The 17,672-nt window shown below is 36.8% G+C and overlaps 1 protein-coding gene across 3 annotated transcripts in view; it reads left to right on the top strand.

Moving 5' to 3' along the window:
* The window catches only part of LOC111158354 (SOS Ras/Rac guanine nucleotide exchange factor 1), a 175,767-nt gene that overhangs the window by 52,911 nt on the left and 105,184 nt on the right, over window positions 1-17,672 (top strand). For all 3 annotated transcript variants that reach the window (XM_022520337.1, XM_022520338.1, XM_022520339.1), the window contains exon 2: window positions 11,027-11,152. In XM_022520337.1, the coding sequence (XP_022376045.1) occupies window positions 11,027-11,152 (126 nt within the window). The remainder of the gene's footprint in view (window positions 1-11,026; window positions 11,153-17,672) is intronic.

Here is a 17,672-nt window from a genome sequence, read left to right as displayed (position 1 = left end):
TGCTTGCTATTTCCTAAACTGCAGTATGTACTCTTGTATCTCTGTGTGTTTACTTATAGCATTCCTGCCAGATTGCCTTCCTCATTGATTCACCTGGAAGAGTTCCATTCATTTTCAAAAGTCAGCTCAGTTTGTAGACCTTCTATCAATCCCCCTCTTAATTTCTCCAGATATATTTAAGACTCACTTTGAAGTTCTTTCTTCTGTGTTAATATTTTTCCAAGTGTGATCTCAGGATCACTTGCAAGAATCTTCTGAGGTGTTTTGTTAAAGATGCAGATCTTTGCAAAGGGAATAGTGGGAGTGGGGTGAATTGGCATTGGTGAGAGTCTCTGTAGGTGATATGCAGTATTTTTATATTCCACTCCAGTATTTTTAAATGAAAAATTTAAAACCTACACAAAGTAGCCGGAACAAATCTTCATGTGCCCATCACCTAGAGTTACCTAGATTTTGCCACATTTACTTCTTCATCCACCTGCCTCTTTATCTTTCCTGAAGTACTTTAAAGCAAATCACGTTCATCAGAGGTCATTTCCTCCCTGTGTATTTCAACATGCATTTTTTTCTTACATATTCTTACATACTCATTCAGCTGCAATGCCATTATCATAGTTTTCAAAATTAACAATTTCTTGGTGTCTCTAATAATACCAGTCAAAACTCAGATTCATCCATTTTTTTGAGAAGTGTTGTTTTTGCAGTTGGTTTATTGGAATCAGAAGCCAAACAAGGACTGCATATTAAATGTAGTTGTTATGTCTCTGAATTTTCTTTAATTTACAGACCCTTCTCTCCTAATTGACTTATTGCAGGAACTGGGTCAGTTGTCATTCAAGATGTTCAACATTCTGGATTTTTCTGTTTACTTCCTTGGGGTAATATCTAACTTATATGTGTCATAGTTTCTATAAATGGAAGTTAGCTTTTGAGTCTTGATTAGATTTATTTTTAGCTTTTTTGGCAAGATTACACCACAGGTGGTGCTATGGCTTTACACTGCATCAAGTGTGGCCTCAGTTTTAGTGATATTAACTTAAGCTTGATCACTTAAGATTCACAAGTAACAGCCTTAGCCCTTCTTTATAAAAGATGAACAGTTCATATAACGGTTTCATCTGTTGGTGATTAATGTCTGAATTTATGTTGTTCAAGTTGCAGATGGGTGGTTTTTGCTCTGCATTCCTTTTACATTTGTTCTCTGGAATCCTTCTGTAAGGGAGAATTCCTCATCAAGTTGGGTTATTTGGTTATCCCAGAGTATAGTTCGGACAGGAAACGAAGGATGTATATTAATTATTTCAGGATTAAGAATTGGTGCCCCAGTTATTTCCAGTGCTGTTTAATGAGTTTCGTATTTTTTAAAACATCATTTTGACCTCATTGGTTTTTATAGATTCAATGTATTTCACGAGTTATCCTTGCACAGGGGCCATGCTAATCTTCTCTGTATCATTCCGAATTTAGTAAATGTGCTGCTGAAGCAAGCACAGTCAGTATCTTTCCGTTAGTTACAATAGATTTGGTTTTTGAATTAGCCCATATTTTGCAAGTGAGGAGCCTTTTCATGATATTCCTGTGTTTTGTTTTGTTTGTTATGACCCATTCACCTCTGAGAGCTTCCTTGCTTTCTGGTACAATAAGATGGCCCAGGCTTATAATGTCATTTATAATGTGGTTTTGAATGAAGGGTTAACTATGTATGTGTTTTAAAAATTCTGTGTGTGAATATTTCCTACTATAATTGAAAATTTCTTCAGATGGTATGAGATAGAACTTTTCAGTAACTGTATTTCCTATAATTTAAAGTTGTTGCTATATGTTAGCTGTATCTTTTTTCATCACTTTTATTGTAAAAATTATAGTTGAAGTTATCTTTATTATTTTTGTACATGCATTTTTTTTGGCCATATGTAGTAGTCCAAAGCTACTTCTATAGTGTACACAGGTTCTCAGATTATTTATTTATTTATATTTTGTTCAGATGGCCAAATATGTGATGAGTAGTTTTAAATAATTTTTACTTATTGCAGTTAATTTATCGTAATCATTTAACATTAGTAAAAAAGAAAAATCTTGACAATTGGGACTAAGTTATTTGCAAATATCCATTAAAAAAGCCTTCTTCACATCCTATACTTATGACAGCTAATAGGTTAATAAGTAAATATATCTCATCCTTAAAAACCCAGTAGTTAGGTAGTTTTGCTACTTGAGTATTTGAAACACTACTAGGAGAAATAACTCTCTACAGCCAAAAAAATTAAATAGAATAAAAATTTTAAACCACTTGATAAAAAAAATTTCAGCTTTGTTTCACTACATATAATACAAGAACCTTAAACTGAGGAGTTCAACTTGAATTTCTTATCTTTTCTGCAAAATATCCTCCTTGGAGTGCGTAGGTGGCTCAGTGGGTTAAAGCCTCTGCCTTCAGCTCAGGTCGTGATCCCAGGGTCCTGGGATCAAGCCCCATATTGGGCTCTCAGCTCAGCGGGGAGCCTTCTTCCTGCTCTCTCTCAGCCTGTCTCTCTGCCTACTCTGTCTGTCAAATAAGTAAATAAAATCTTAAAAAAAAAAAATCCTCGTCTAGTATTTACTGGCTAAGTTGGTGGTTCTCTCCCCCAAAATAGTTATCCAAACACACCTCCTCACTTACCCACCTCCCAGTGTTTCTGCCTTGGTTTAGGCCTCCACTCTTTCTTTTTCCAGACCCTGTAGCATCCTTCCAACTAGTTTTGCTTCCTTCAACTTAATCTTCATTTCAACTTATTCTTCATACTGATACCAGAGAGATTCTTCCGCAAAGGGATATAATTATGTCAGTGTTTTGTTTAAAACCTTTCAATTATTCTATTTCCCTGGTAACTTCCCCACTTCTTAGGATTAAACACAAGTGTGCCCTTCCCAGGCTTAGCCTTCCCTACATGCACTCTTTGGCCCAGCTCTTAAAGTTTTCCCAACATATCATTTGGTCTTGGCCTCTATAATTTTTTAAATGCTAGCTTTTTTAGTAAAAGCCCTGCTTCCTAATGTGCTGCCTTTCACACCTTATTCATCCTTTATAAGCTGCAGTTCATGTGTGTTTTCCTTGGGAAGACTTTTGTTTTGTTTTGTTTTGTTTTGTTTTGTTTTGTTTCGTTTCGTTTTGTTTTTGTTTAAGGGAGGGTGCAAGCTGGAGGAGTGGGGGGAGCAGAAGGAGAAAGACTCTTAAGCAGCCTTCATGCCCAACAGGGGGCTTGATCTAACAACCCTGAGGTCATGACCTAAGCCCAAATCAAGAGTTGGAAGCTTAACTGACTAAGCCACCCAGGCACCCCTCTTGGGAAGACTTCTGATACTTCTGATACTCCTCATACCCATCTGCAAGGGTCACTTTTTTTTTTTTTTTTCTTTTTTTTTGGTCATCGCTGTACCTTAAAAAACTCCCATTTTAGCCCCATCACACTATGTTAATTCAGTTGTGTACATGTCTAGCTCCTCTGTGAGCTGAACTCTTTGTGAGGGTAGATGTTATGTCCTTATTCCTCTTTGCGTCCCCAGCAAATAAGAGGAACTCTGGAAGAAAAAAATAAGATTGTTACATATATGGGACTAAAAGCTAATTAACAGTCTCCAAGAAATGAGAAAACATTTTTAGTCAACTTAATTATAGAAAAGATTTAAGTTCTCTGATTTGTTTTATTTTTGTCTCTTTTAATTTTTTTACAAAGGATTTTTGCTTTGATTTTTAAATCTATGAATGAAGAAAGATAAGCACCTAAAACATAAACTGTTGGCTAAATAATTATTGTAACACTAAGAAAGAAATGTAACAGTCCAAATCTTTATTTGCTATGGCAAAGATTTTGAGAATACAAGTTTTATTTTGTATTCTGTTATATTTATAAATCAAAGTAGCAGATCTGGGCTCAAGATAGGATGAAATACACTCTAGAAGCCTTTCTAGTTCTTCAGAGAGCCATTAGCTAGAAAAGGCTATGAAAAATTCATCAGTTCAATGTGGTGTTTTCTGGTAGTTTACCCAGGGGATTGCTGAATACACTGAGAGGACTCCTGTATCTGACAACTAGGGATTGATACAGACCTGATCCCTTTGTTTTTTCAGATTCCACAAAATCTGGCGATAATAGCCCACAAAGTTGCTTCTGAATCTGTTAGAAACCAGTAGAGACAAAATGGACCATCTCTAAGATAGATGTAGGAAGTCTTTAAAGTACGTTTTTGTTTTGTTTTAAGTTTTATTTATTTATTTGACAAACAGATCACAAGTGGGCAGAGAGGCAGGCAGAGAGAGAGGGGGAGGCAGGCTCGATCCTAGGACCCTGAGATCATGACCTGAGCTGAAGGCAGAGGCTTAACCCACTGAGCCACCCAGGCGCCCCAAGGATGTTTAAAATTCACTGTGTCATCTTTTGTTGAATAGGATGATTCTACCTTAAAAGAATTACTCACTGTCATGATCATATAAAATTCTTACTCATGGCTATCATGGCTTCACTTCAGTGAAGTTCTTACATTTGCTTTATTTAAATTACCCAATTATATTTTTAAAAATATATGAACTTTTTGATATCAGTAAATGTAAGTATAAAATATAATATTTTAAAAAACCATATGTAAGGGAAAACCCACATCTAGTGTATAAACCCAATTCTAAATGCTTATTATAATTGGTGTGTGTGTCTCTTTCTCTCTTACACACCCTATACACTTTCAGTGAGTATCAGCTATAGATGACTTCTGAAGGCTATCATAAGATTTGGCAGGGTAACCTCTTCTATATGGTCTTCAATAATTTGGATCATTTGACCTATTAAATACCTTGAGTACTACTTAAATGGAATGGCACACTTTAGCTGTAACACTATCTCACAGAAAGGAAGTGTTTTTTGTTCTGTCTGTACAGGAAATGTAATACTACTTTTGTCTGCTCGCTAAATCTCTTAACAGCATCTTCCTTAAAAGAATAAAGAGCAAAGTCTGTATTTCAGGAATTGGTGTTCTTATCTCGAAACATTTACTGTTGTCCATGCTTTTCAGTTGGAGGTTTTAAAGTATTATTTTTTTAAGGAAGTAAAATAACTTATTAGTCTCTTGTATGAATGAACCTTGTGATTCTAATTTGACAGATTTAAGATATGGTAAAGGTTAATAGTCAGAAACTTAGAAGAACAGCTGGCATCATGCATTATTTTCTGTTTAAGCCTAATTCTTTGTGTGATTAATTTACCTAATAGGTTTTATTTGGCTATTAGTAACCATAAGTGAATAAAACAGTTTGAATTTAAATTTCTAAAATTTTATGCAGTATCAAGTTTGTTTAAACCATAGCATTTCACCACTCTAGTTATATACAGTTTTTTTGATTCTACATAATTATCTATTTTAGTTCTGTCTTTATTTGTTGAATGGTTTCTCCTAAGGAGTTTATGCTCCGGGAATCATCCAAACTCTAGCCTTACCACTACCCCTTTTCAGTCTTAATTCTAAGAAAGAGGTATTTTATCCCTTTCACCCCTGCAACCCTAAGGCTTTGAGTATACCATGAATGTCATGGATTTAGAGCGAAAAGTAAAGAGAATATGATTCTAGAACTAGATAAACAAGGCCTGCCCAATTAGATTATCACTGTCCATCCAGTAGACAAGGGAACATGTAATTATAACTCAGTATGACAAACTGATAACAAAAATGAGGTATCCAGTACAAGCATTAGCAGAGTATAAGGCCCCTATAAGGAGAGACTGTTTTTGGTTTATCACTATGTATCCAGCATTAACAGAGTCTGATACTTAATAGAGTCAATAAATCATTTGAATGAATGAGATTAATTCTACCTTAGAAAGAGGCAAGAAACAAGGAAGTCTTCCCAAATGAGGTGAGATCTGGGCTTTGAAAGTCAGACAGGCAGATAAAAGGGTAAGAGAAAGAATGATAGGCATGGAGAACAGTGAGTAAAACTGCATGCCATGTTTTAGCAAACCGCAAATAGTCTGAATTGCTTCGGCATAAAGTGGAACCTGAAGAGCAGCTGGAGGTGGAGATATATTAGTGAAGAATTATGTTGTTTGCATGGGTTTCTTTGAAAAACAAAGAACATTTTTAAAAATAATCTGATTAATTTGCACTTTCCAGAACACTTTCTAAAATGTGTTCCTGAGGTACCTAAACCTCAGAGGGCTCTGATATTTTTAAAAGTTAATTAAATTTATTGTTGATAAATATTTTTATTTTAATATTATTTCTAGCATTTTAACTGTATGTTGGATATTCAGTATATTTATAATTTCATAAATTTTACTTTATTTGTAATTTTGAATGAAAATGATTATACCTTTTCAGATTATAGAGCCTTATAGTGGTGCCTTTGCATTTATTACTTGTCAACGTTTATTAAAGTGTGACAGCATACTTCAAGCCAAGTGTTTTGTGGAAGCCCACTGTGTGATTAAATACAGTTTGTGGGCATTTTCCTTTTGCTGATGGGTTTACTAGGACACTCCTCAGACTCCAAATTTGACAGTCAGGGGTTTAGTGGAAAGAGTGATGGCCCAGACACCGGGAGGCCCAGCTTCAGTATTTATAACATTCCTAGTATTTATAACATACCCATCCATGGGTATTTTCCTTTTTCTCATTTGCTAAATAGTGGGGCTGAGTTAAATGACTTCTAAAGTCCCTTTTATTTCTAAAATTCTGTGGGTTTTGTAAATCTATAGCTGTATAGTTCATGTGATTCTGAAGCCTTGGACAGGGATGTAATCCCCAATTATAGCTACGGTTTCCAGTACAACATCTTGTGAAAACAGGGGCTGCTATACTGTGATTTCTAAAATATACTTTCATTTTGGGGCACCTGGGTGGCTCAATCAGTTAAGCATCTGCCTTCAGCTCAGATCATGATCTGGAATCCCAGGATCGAGTCCTTCATCAGGCTCCCCGCTCAGCGAGGAGTCTGCTTCTCCCTCTAACCCTCCCCCTCTCATGCACTCTCTCTCTCTCACTCTCTCTCAGATGATAAATAAAATCTTTAAAAAATAAAATGTACTTTTATTTCTTAAATTTAGCTGTATGTGTGAGATACAGTTTTCCTTTTTATAAGTGCTTTTTTTTAAAAGATTTTTATTTTTTATTTTTTTAAGATTTTATTTATTTATTTGATAGAGACAGCGAGAAAGGGAACACAAGCAGGGGGAGTGGGAGAGGGAGAAGCAGACTTCCCACCGAGCAGAGAGCCTGATGCGGGGCTCGATCCCAGGACCCTGGGATCATGACCTGAGCTGAAGGCAGATGCTTAACAGACTGAGCCAGGCACCCCTTTATTTTTTATTTTTAAGCGATCTCTACACCCCACGTGGGGCTTGAACCTTACAACCCAGCAATCAGGAGTCACATGCTTCACTAACTGAGCCAGCCAGGTGCCCTGAGACATAGTTTTTCTTGTTAAGTACTTTTATAATTAAAAGTTCTTTTTCTCCCCGAGTCATATTAGAGATTTTGATAGGATAGGTAGAGATATCTAGCAAGTGTTTGAGGTGTGTGTCTAAAACTCAGGAGAGAAGTCAGGATTAGAGATAGCTTTGCAGTCATCTGGATAGATTATAGTTTAAGATGTGGAACTAATGAGATTGGCGGAAAGAACAGAAGAAGGGAATAAACAAATGACAATAGAATCCACACTACAGAGGTAGAGGAAAATAAGGAACCCCACAAGAAAATGGAAAAAGAAATAAGAGAGGTGGAATAGATTGTGTCACTGATGAGAAAAGAGATAAAAATGAAGACTTGACTGAGAGCCCCCCATGAAAAGTGTACCATGTGCTTTTAGGATTCACTGATAAATGAGGATGAATCAGCCATGAAGGGAAACAGAGAAGACAATTTAAGCCAATGGGTGCATGCAGTTCAATGAATAAAAATAAAACTTTTAAGCAGAATCAGACCTGAAATACAGAGAACAAACTAAACTGATGGTGGCTGGTGGGAAGGGGGTTAGGGGGATGGACCGGGTGGGTGAAGGGGAATGGGAGATACTTCTGGTTGTGGAATGAATAATCAAGGGAATGTGAGCACAGCATATGGAGTATAGTCAGTGATACTGTAGTAACGTGGTGATGGATGGCACCTGCACTGTGAGCATAGCATAAGGTGTAGAGAAGGCGAATCACTGCTGTACAGCTAAAACCATTGTAACCTTGTGTGTCACCTATACTCAGATAAATGAATTAACAAAACATTAGTCAGGTTCCAGTTTAAAGACAGAAAGGTGGGTTTGGTCTTGTAAAGTGTTGAAGGGAAGTAAGTTTACACTAGTTATATACATTAGTTAGAGTATGATGGCATGGAGAATACCAAGTGCTGAGCTGAGAAACATGAATTCTGGGCTCTAAGTCCAAACTAACCATTATTTTAATTGTCCATCCATTCAGTCATCTAACAGGGTGGAGAGATTGATAACAAATCACTTACAGTCAGGTTGGCAATTGCTATACCAGACATAACCAAAAATGATAGGACAAATGATTTAAGCCTTTTGGAGCTTAGTTTCTTCATCTATAAAACAATAATAAATTGCTTTAAACCTCAGACTTGATGAAGCACTCTCCACTACAGTTGTGAATTGTTGTATTATGTGCCTCTAAAATATTTTTTAAATGTATATGTATGTATGTGTGTGTGTATATATATATATGCATATATATATATAACTTTATTTAAGATTTATTTATTTATTTGAGAGAGTACTTGAGTTCACACAAGTGGGGGAGGGGCAGAGGAAGAGAGGCAATCCCAAGCAGACGCCCCGCTGAGTGCAGAGCCTGATGTAGGGCTTGATCTCTCAACACATGAGATCATGACCTGAGCCAAAATCACAAATCAGATGTTTATCTGACTGAGCCACCCAGGCAGTCCTCTGTGTATGTTTAACATACATTTCAGAAATTCATTATGTAGTATACTGTCTATTAAAATGTCCCCCTACACTGACGCTGTCATACCCTGTCTGCTGATGAAATGTAGTAGGACAGACCATACTACATGCTCTTGGCCAGCGAGTACTGTGCACTTTCCTTCAGAGAAGGCTCTGCCGCTGTTCTAAAGTTTAACATATTTTAAAACATACATTGTCTGTCTCCTGGAACTGATTTTTCTGCCATTTTTTAAAAAAGATTTTATTTATTTATTTGACAGAGATCACAAGTAGGCAGAGAGGCAGGCAGAGAGAGAGGAGGAAGCAGACTCCCTGCTGAGTAGAGAGCCCGATGCAGGACTCGATCCCAGGACCCTGAGATCATGACCTGAGCCAAAGGCAGAGGCTTAACCCACTGAGCAACCCAGTTTCTGCCATTTTTAAGAGTAGGGAATAGGGGCGCCTGGATGGCTCAGTCGGTTAAGCATCTGCCTTTGGCTCAGGTGATGATTCCAGGGTCCTGGGATTGAGCTCCATGTGGGGCTCCCTGCTCAGTCGAGAGTCTACTTCTTCCTTTCCCTCTGCCAGCCACTCCTGCTTGTATTTATGCTCTCTCTCTCAAATGAATAAGTAGAATCTAAAAATATAAATAAAAGTAAGGAATAGTTGTGACCCATAGTGAAGTGGCAAAGGACGCAAGTAAACACTATCATGCTGGTTATTAAAATGTGAGTTCTACAGAGGCTGTTGGCCTGATGGGCTCCAAAGAAATGGTTGAGGAAAATGAAAGTAAAGATTATTAGGTATTGTCCACAATAGCCAAACTATGGAAAGAGCCTAGATGTCCATCAACAGATGAATGGATAAAGAAGATGTGGTGTGTGTGTGTGTGTGTGTACATGTGTATACATAGACCCAATGGAATATTATGCAGCCATCAAAAAGTCAAATCTTGAGGCGCCTGGGTGGCTCAGTGGGTTAAGCCACTGCCTTCAGTGCCCCACATCGGGCTCTCTGCTCTGCAGGGAGCCTGCCTCCACCTCTCTCTCTCTACCTGCCTCTCTGCCTACTTGTGATCTCTGTCTGTCAAATAAATAAATAAAATCTTAAAAAAAAAAAAGTCAAATCTTGCCATTTGCAATATGGATGGAACTAGAGGGTATTATGCTAAGCAAAATAAGTCAATCAGAGAAAGGCAGTTATCTTATGATCTCAGTGACACGAGGAATTTGAGAAACAAGACAGAGGATCCTAGCAGAAGGGAGGGAAAAATGAAACAAGGTGAAACCAGAGAGAGAGACAAACCATAAGAGACTCAATCTCAGGAATAAAACTGAGGGCTGCTGGAGTGAGGAGGGTGGGAGGGATGGGGTGGCGGAGTGATGGACTTTGGGGAGGACATATGCTGTCGTGAGTGCTGTGAATTGTGTAAGACTGATGAATCACAGACCTGTACCCCTGAAACAAGTAATACATTATATTTTAATTTTAAAAATACCCAAAAAAAGATTATTAGGCATTTATGAATGAGTGACCACCAAGTTACCTTCCTAAAGCAGACAGTCACAGATTGTCAAAAGTGACCATTTTGTGTCCTTTGATATAAGGTGACTTTGTATTCAGCAAGCATTTATCAAATTTGTATTGTGTGTCCTGCACAGTGCTAGGTGCTGGTGTTACATTGGTGAATCAAAGAAAGCCCCTGTTGGATTTTATCATTTAGTAGGGAAAAGAGAGTGAAACAAAGGCCAGAGAACCATGGGAGGTCAATTTTGCCCAAGGAGTATATTGAGTAAATGTTCTAACCACCACTGGTTCTTGATGGAAACCATATAAACTGCATCTTTTATTCCCAGCTTAGCCTCTCCCACCCTCTCTGCACTCCCACACTTCAGGGTAAGTGTGGTTTAAGAAAAAAAAAACACATATTGAAATTTGCAGTTAGGTATCTGAGTCTCCAGGGGCATGTTAAAGCATATATGATGTATGTGACTGGGAAAAAGGTTGAGAGCTCCAGACTTCTGGATCATGACATCTAGATCTGTACTTGGAAGCCAGATCATGTTCTTGAGTACAAATCTACATTTTAATTACTTTGCTTTTTGTTCATAGGTCCAGGGGCAAGTTCATCCGACTCTTGAGTCTAGTGATGATGCTCTTCAATATGTTGAAGAATTAATTTTGCAGTTATTAAATATGCTATGCCAAGCTCAGCCCCGAAGTGCTTCAGATGTAGAGGTATGTTAAATTTTGCCTTGTATTTACTTCATACACACACACACACACACACACACACACACAGACACACACACATCTAATCTGTGTACTTATTCTAATACCAGTGAAAGAGTTTGATCTTCAAATTCACAAAATTTATACGTGGTATTAAAAAAATGAAGACTGGATTTATTCTAACTTTGTATTAGGTATATGATAACTTGTGTATGTTTTAGCTGTCCTGTTATTCCATGATTTCCTTTTCTTCTGGAAAGAACTTTTTTGACCTCCAAACACTACTTCTTGATGCAAGAATTTTATACACACACATAGCTTTAAGAGTGGAATATGCTCAAGTGTTTCTTTTGTTTTTAAAGCCAACTGTCTTTAAAGAAACATTTCATTTAGGGGTGCCTAGGTGGTTCATTTGATCAAGTGTCTGACTTTTGATTTCAGCTCAGGTCTTAAATCTCAGAGTTGTGAGTTCAAGTCCCACTTAAACTAAATTTTAAAACTTAATTTACTTAAATTTTTAATTTACTTAGGGTCAAATCCTACTTAAATTAAAAAAAATGTACCAGTTGAACTCTTGATCGTCACTTGATACTTCACATGTATTTTAGATAGTAAGTGAACTCTTCCCACCAATTGGAAGGAGAAGGAAACATAAAAATCTAGGAAGTTTTTCAGTCTCTTACCAAGATGACATGGCCCCTGTCCTTTTAGGGTTTCTGGTTTGGAGGAAATACAGATAGGAATATGGGTAATAACATTATGTGATATGCCATGCATAAAGGGTATGTGGGAAACCATAAAAGGAGCAAGCTAATCACATAGGTGTTGGGGCTTATGGATTAGCTTCCCATGAGAGGCAAATGAAGGAGTTATAAGTCTGAGAAAAAAAGAAAGAAGGTTTGAAGATTACAACTACAGAAAAATGGGAGATAGAACTGGAAATACAAAATATTCTGGTAATGATGAGGATCATTTGACTTTAATAACCTTGAATGTATACTGGTACAAATCTTTGGGTTTCTCTGACATATCTTTTGCAGTACTCAAACGTGGGCACAGGAAAGATAGTTGAGTTGAATGGTATTTCACCATGGTGGGTAGATGATGGAACAGTAGGCCAGGGAATGGGGCAAATTGATAATAGCAGTGCCTCATAAGCTTTCAGAACACAACACACATAAGATTGTAACAAAGATTTTATCACAAACAGTGGCTGGGTAGGAGATATATCTAAATACCCCAGGCCCTGCTTCATTCCCCAGGGGGCTGAGGATTGCTATTTGGGCATATCCAATGAGAAATTTCTGAAAAGAGGATCACAAAACCCAAACTGGAGAGGAAAAAAAGGTGAAACATAATAATGGCTGCTATATGAGTGCTTGCTATAGTATCATGCACTGTTCTAAACACTTCTATGATCTGTGTTTTATTTAAAGTTGGTTTGTTTTTTTTTAAGATTATTTATTTATTTATTTGGGAGAGAGAGAGAGAGAGAATAGGAGAGAGCATGAGAGGGCACAGGTCAGAGGGAGAAACAGACTCCCCACTGACCAGGGAGCCTGATGTGGGGACTTGATCCCGGGACTCCAGGATCATGACCTGAGCCGAAGGCAGTCACCTAACCAACTGAGTCACCCAGACACCCTTATTTAAAGTTTTTTTTTTTTAATTTATTATTTTTTAAAAAGATTTTTATTTATTTATTTATTTGTTAGAGAGAGAGAGAGAGAGAGAGAGCGTGAGTACGAGCAGGCGGAGTGGCAGGCAGAGGCAGAGAGAGTAGCCGCTCCCCACTGAGCAAGGAGTCCGACATGGGACTCGATCCCAGGATCCTGGGATCATGACCTGAACCAAAGGCAGCAGCTTAACCGACTGAGCCACCCAGACATCCCTTATTCAGTTTTTAATAACCCCATGAAGATGGTGCTGTTTTTTCCCCCTTACTAGAATGTAAACTCCAAGGTTACTTTCCTTGCTGACTGCTGAGTTCCTAGCACCTAGAACAATGTCTGGCACTGAGAAGGCACTCAGGAAATACATGTTGAATGAATAAATGTGGAAACTGAAGCACAGGAAGGTTAAATAAATTGCTGTTGCCCAAGGTCACAGCTAATAAGTAGTGAAGCTAAGACTCTAACCCAGAAAGTCTAAGCGTTTGGATGTACATTCCAACTCAGCCATTCTGCCGGGAGAGGGCAAGTAAACTGGAAAAAAACACCCAGGGAACTAGGGTACTGGATTTCCCAATAAGGTCAGAGAACTGATAACACTAGAATACCTGAGTGAGAGAATTAAAAGGATAGATTGGGATCAGAGACAAAGTTGTTGGAATTTAAGATTTCCTCAGTAACACAGTTACAAAGCAGGATGTGGCCATATCATGGCAGCTGGGCTAGAAGCCAAGGTCCCCAAGATGAGGTATTCAAGGAATTAAGAGGTCAGGGTATTTTATATGTCCTTAATATAGATGATAAAGTCACACAGGATGATGGCAAGATTTTACATGACCCAGAAACAGCTTGGGGAGTGGAAAAGATGTTAAACTTACCGTCAAGAGGGTTTTGGGACAAGGGCAGTTTTTGCTCTAGAAGTCTTCAGGGGAGATCCAGATTTTCCGCTGAAGCAAAGAGATATTTAAATACATTGTATTACGGGTGTTGTGGATATAGAAAAGATTGTGTACAACAGAATAATAATTCACTTTAATTTCTTAAGTAATTCAAAGTAGGTTTCATACATTGTTATCCCATTTTTCCCTGTTGAGTTATGAGGTCAGCTATCTTGTATTCATGATTTCCTGTAAGCATTTAATTACATTGGGATTCAGAGTAGATGTTGAATAGAACTGGTTGCCTGACTCTTTTCATGAGCAATTCCAGTTCCAGTTGCTCTTTTGGATCCTAATTAGGTTCTGTCGTAGTATTTATAATATGCAGCACCCAACTTTGTGCCTACTGTATTAGAATAGGGCTACAGATCTCATCTTGCTTATCCTTCTGATGTTAGATGCCATTCCAGGAATTTCCTGGTTTGATTACATAACAAACTCAAATTCAGCTCTTTCTAGATGTCTTGTACTGTATACCTGTGTTTATCTAATTTCCTCCTTTTAGTTAATGTACAAACTAATATATAATTTCCCAATATTGAAGGAGAGCTCCATGAATTCTTGAAAATTACTGAGTCTCTGTCTTTTTACTTGTGCAGATTTAACCAATATGTTGTAGGTCCTCAAGACTCTAAATAATAAAGGATATTTCATAGCTTCTTAATACTCAGAAAACTTCTGAGATATTGAAGATATATGTTTACCCTATCCCCTTTCTTGTTATTTTTAAGCACTTAATCTGGACCCTTAAAATAGACGTAGCCATGTGATATACTAGTGAGCTGGCTTTGGGATTGGGAATGGTTGGGAAGAGAATATATGACAATAATAGAATCAGACGGAATAGCAGTCAGTTGTGTAATAGGCGTTGTAATTTCAGGGTACTGTTAGTACGTATTTATGTCTTTACAGGACCCTGTAGAGTAGTTATTATTCTCCTTATTTTATATGTTAGACAACCCTCAGAATTGTAGAATAGATTTTTTTAAAAAGTGGAAACCTGGGTCTTTTCCATTCAATAGTCAAATACCCTTCTTGTGCCATTCCTGGAGGGTTATTTCGACAGGAATATGAATATGCAGCAATATTTAAGTGAATATAATGTTGTCTTAGATTCTTTTATCAGAAATAGTTTTCATTTTTCTCATTCATTAGGATTTTTATTTAATATTTATTTCTTTAATACATTTACAGAGCTTTTTTTAAAAATAATAAGGGCCATGAATTTTATAAGCCCTTCAAATAAATTTTGAGGTAAGAGAGAATTCATCAAAATTTTTTTAAAAACTTGAGGGCCGGGGCGCCTGGGTGGCTCAGTGGGTTGGGGCCTCTGCCTTCAGCTCCGGTCGTGGTCCCTGGGTCCTGGGATCGAGCCCCGCATCTGGGCTCTCTGCTCGGCAGGGAGCCTGCTTCCTCCTCTCTCTCTGCCTATCTGCCTGCTTGTGATCTCTGTCTGTCAAGTAAATGGATGAAATCTTTAAAAAAAAAAAAAAAAAAAAAAAAACCATAAAATTTTGAGGGCCATATTAAAAACTACACTTAAAAAAAAAATAGATCAGTCTGAATTAGTGCAACATATAAATTTTTAATCTTTCTAAAGAATACATTTTGATTAAAGTATGAACATAATTCAGAGTAGAATAGCAATTCTTGCTTGATATTTGGCCCCAAGGGGGTTTGTGGGGTTTTTTTGTTTTTTTGTTTTGTTTTGTTTTGTTTTATTTGACAGAGAGAGAGAGAAATCACAAGTAGGCAGAGGCAGGCAAAGAGAGAGAGAGGGGCAAGCAGACTCCCTGCTGTGCAGAGAGCTCGATGCAGGGCTCGATCCCAGAACCCTGGGATCATGACCTGAGCTGAAGGCAGAGGCTTACCACCCAGGCACCCTGGGGATTTGTTTTAATAGACTAAAAGTGAGTTTTAGTTGCCCTATAGTTTTAGGAAAATAAATACTTCAAAAGTGCTTGAAAACTGATGGATTATAGACGTATTTATAATCTAGTTTATATTAATTAAGAGTTTGGTAAATTGTACTACAGATAATCATAGACTGTGAACTATCATAGTCCAAAGGAAAGGGATTTCATTTTATTGATGTAGCCAAAATTCATGCCACCAGTATTTGAGTATCTATCTGTCAGGCAGTGTTCAGGATGAATAAAGAAGCATTTATACGAGTGCTCTGGTAATGTAGAGGAGGGATATGTATTATTTGTTTCTGTCTTTTCAAAATAGTTTATTTTTAGGAGATAGGTATAAAATTGCTCCAGTCTGGTTTATGCTCCCTCTGCATTTTCTATATTTAATCTTTTTTAAAAATAGAAGTAAAAAATAATAGTATTTTTTTCATGTGCCTGGTAAAGTATCTTTTATTTAATTTCTTTTTTTTTTTTCTTTAATTTCTGAGGTCTCATCCTTTCGTAATTGCACTTGTTCTTTCCCTCTTTCTCTCTGGTTAGCTAGACTGATTTCTATGTGTCAATAATTTTCCTCTTTCCCTTCCTGGCTTTTGTGTCCTGTATTTAACCAACTTTCATTTCTTATGGCACTGATGCATTTTTCTTCTCATTTAATTCAGGCTTTCTTGGGCTAATTAGTTTTTTTTTTTTTTCCTATGAGCTATATTCTAAAATTTAAAAAGTTTGTTTTACTTTTCCATTCATTTTTTTGTTAACTTCTCTTCCTTCACATCCTAAAGAATCCTTATAATTTCTAATAATGTTCTATTAACATTTAGATTTCCCAAGTAATTTCTCTATATTTTTACCTTTCTAGGATCCCTTCCCCAAATTCTCCCATAGTAAGCCTTTATTACTATTAATAGGACTTCAAAAGTACTTGCAGGTCTGAATATTTGCACTGAAGTACGTGAGTGGGAATTTTCACAGCTCCTAGAATATTTGTATTGGAAGTGATTTACAAGGATATCTATTTAGACCCTTTTATTTTGTAAAGGAAAAGACAGGATTCTACGAATAAGAGACCGCAGAATCTCAAACCTAGCTCTGTACCTCAGATTTTTCCCAAAGGCACTAGATATTAATGAAGATGGAATTTCTCATTTCAAACACATGAAATTATTAATCTTAAAGTCTCAGAGTAATAGAATTCTAATTCATGACTCTTTCATTGATCATTCCTCCTTGGCTTTTTAAAAAACATTTAAAATATGTAAAATAATCATAAAAATTTATTTTGCTCTATTAAATTTGCCACGATAAGAGATAAAGTAATTCTTTCAAACTTGACAAGGCACTTTTTTTTTAAAACTCTTGCCAGTCTTTTTCCATACATTCTGACCCTGTTTGTTACCTCCTAAGTAAGTTTAAAATACATTTTTCATCAGTAATATTTTCTCTTTCTTGCCTTCTCTTATATCATTTCTGATTTTCTTTCCCCTTCTTTCTCAAAACAATAGATAAACTTGGAACTAGGTGAATAAAACTGAGATGGGAAGGGATTGCTGTTGTGTTGCTTCTGTAATTCCACCAATGACTTCTTTTCCCCCAAACACATGTGCAGTATATTTAGAATTGTCATATTGAGTTCAGCTTCTCTTCTCTTCTGCTTTTCTTTTACCACTGTACATCAGTGCTTTTTAAGACTGTAGGTTATGACCCATTAGTCAGTCATAAAATCACTTCAGTGCATTGCCCAACTAACGTTTTTGAAATGAATAGAAAGTATCAGTGCATTGCATATTAGGGCAGGTTCTGTTTTATGAACTTTGTTCCAGTTTAGTATGTGTGTGACGTTTAAGGATGTAATGTAAAATGTATTAAGAATTTATTATTTCTTACTGTGAGTTGAGGAAGAGGAAAAAAAAAATTAGCAACCCACAGGGCCATCCCATTGTAAGGTTTGTACTATGGTTCTATCCATTTAATTAATTACTTGAAACTCATCACTGAAAATTTTAAT

The sequence above is a fragment of the Enhydra lutris genome, unplaced genomic scaffold (genome assembly GCF_002288905.1).
Source record: "Enhydra lutris kenyoni isolate GAN:26980312 unplaced genomic scaffold, ASM228890v2 scaffoldscaffold59, whole genome shotgun sequence".
NCBI lineage: Eukaryota > Metazoa > Chordata > Mammalia > Carnivora > Mustelidae > Enhydra > Enhydra lutris.
Note: the sequence above shows the minus strand (reverse complement) of the source record. Positions and strands in the feature narration are given on the sequence as shown.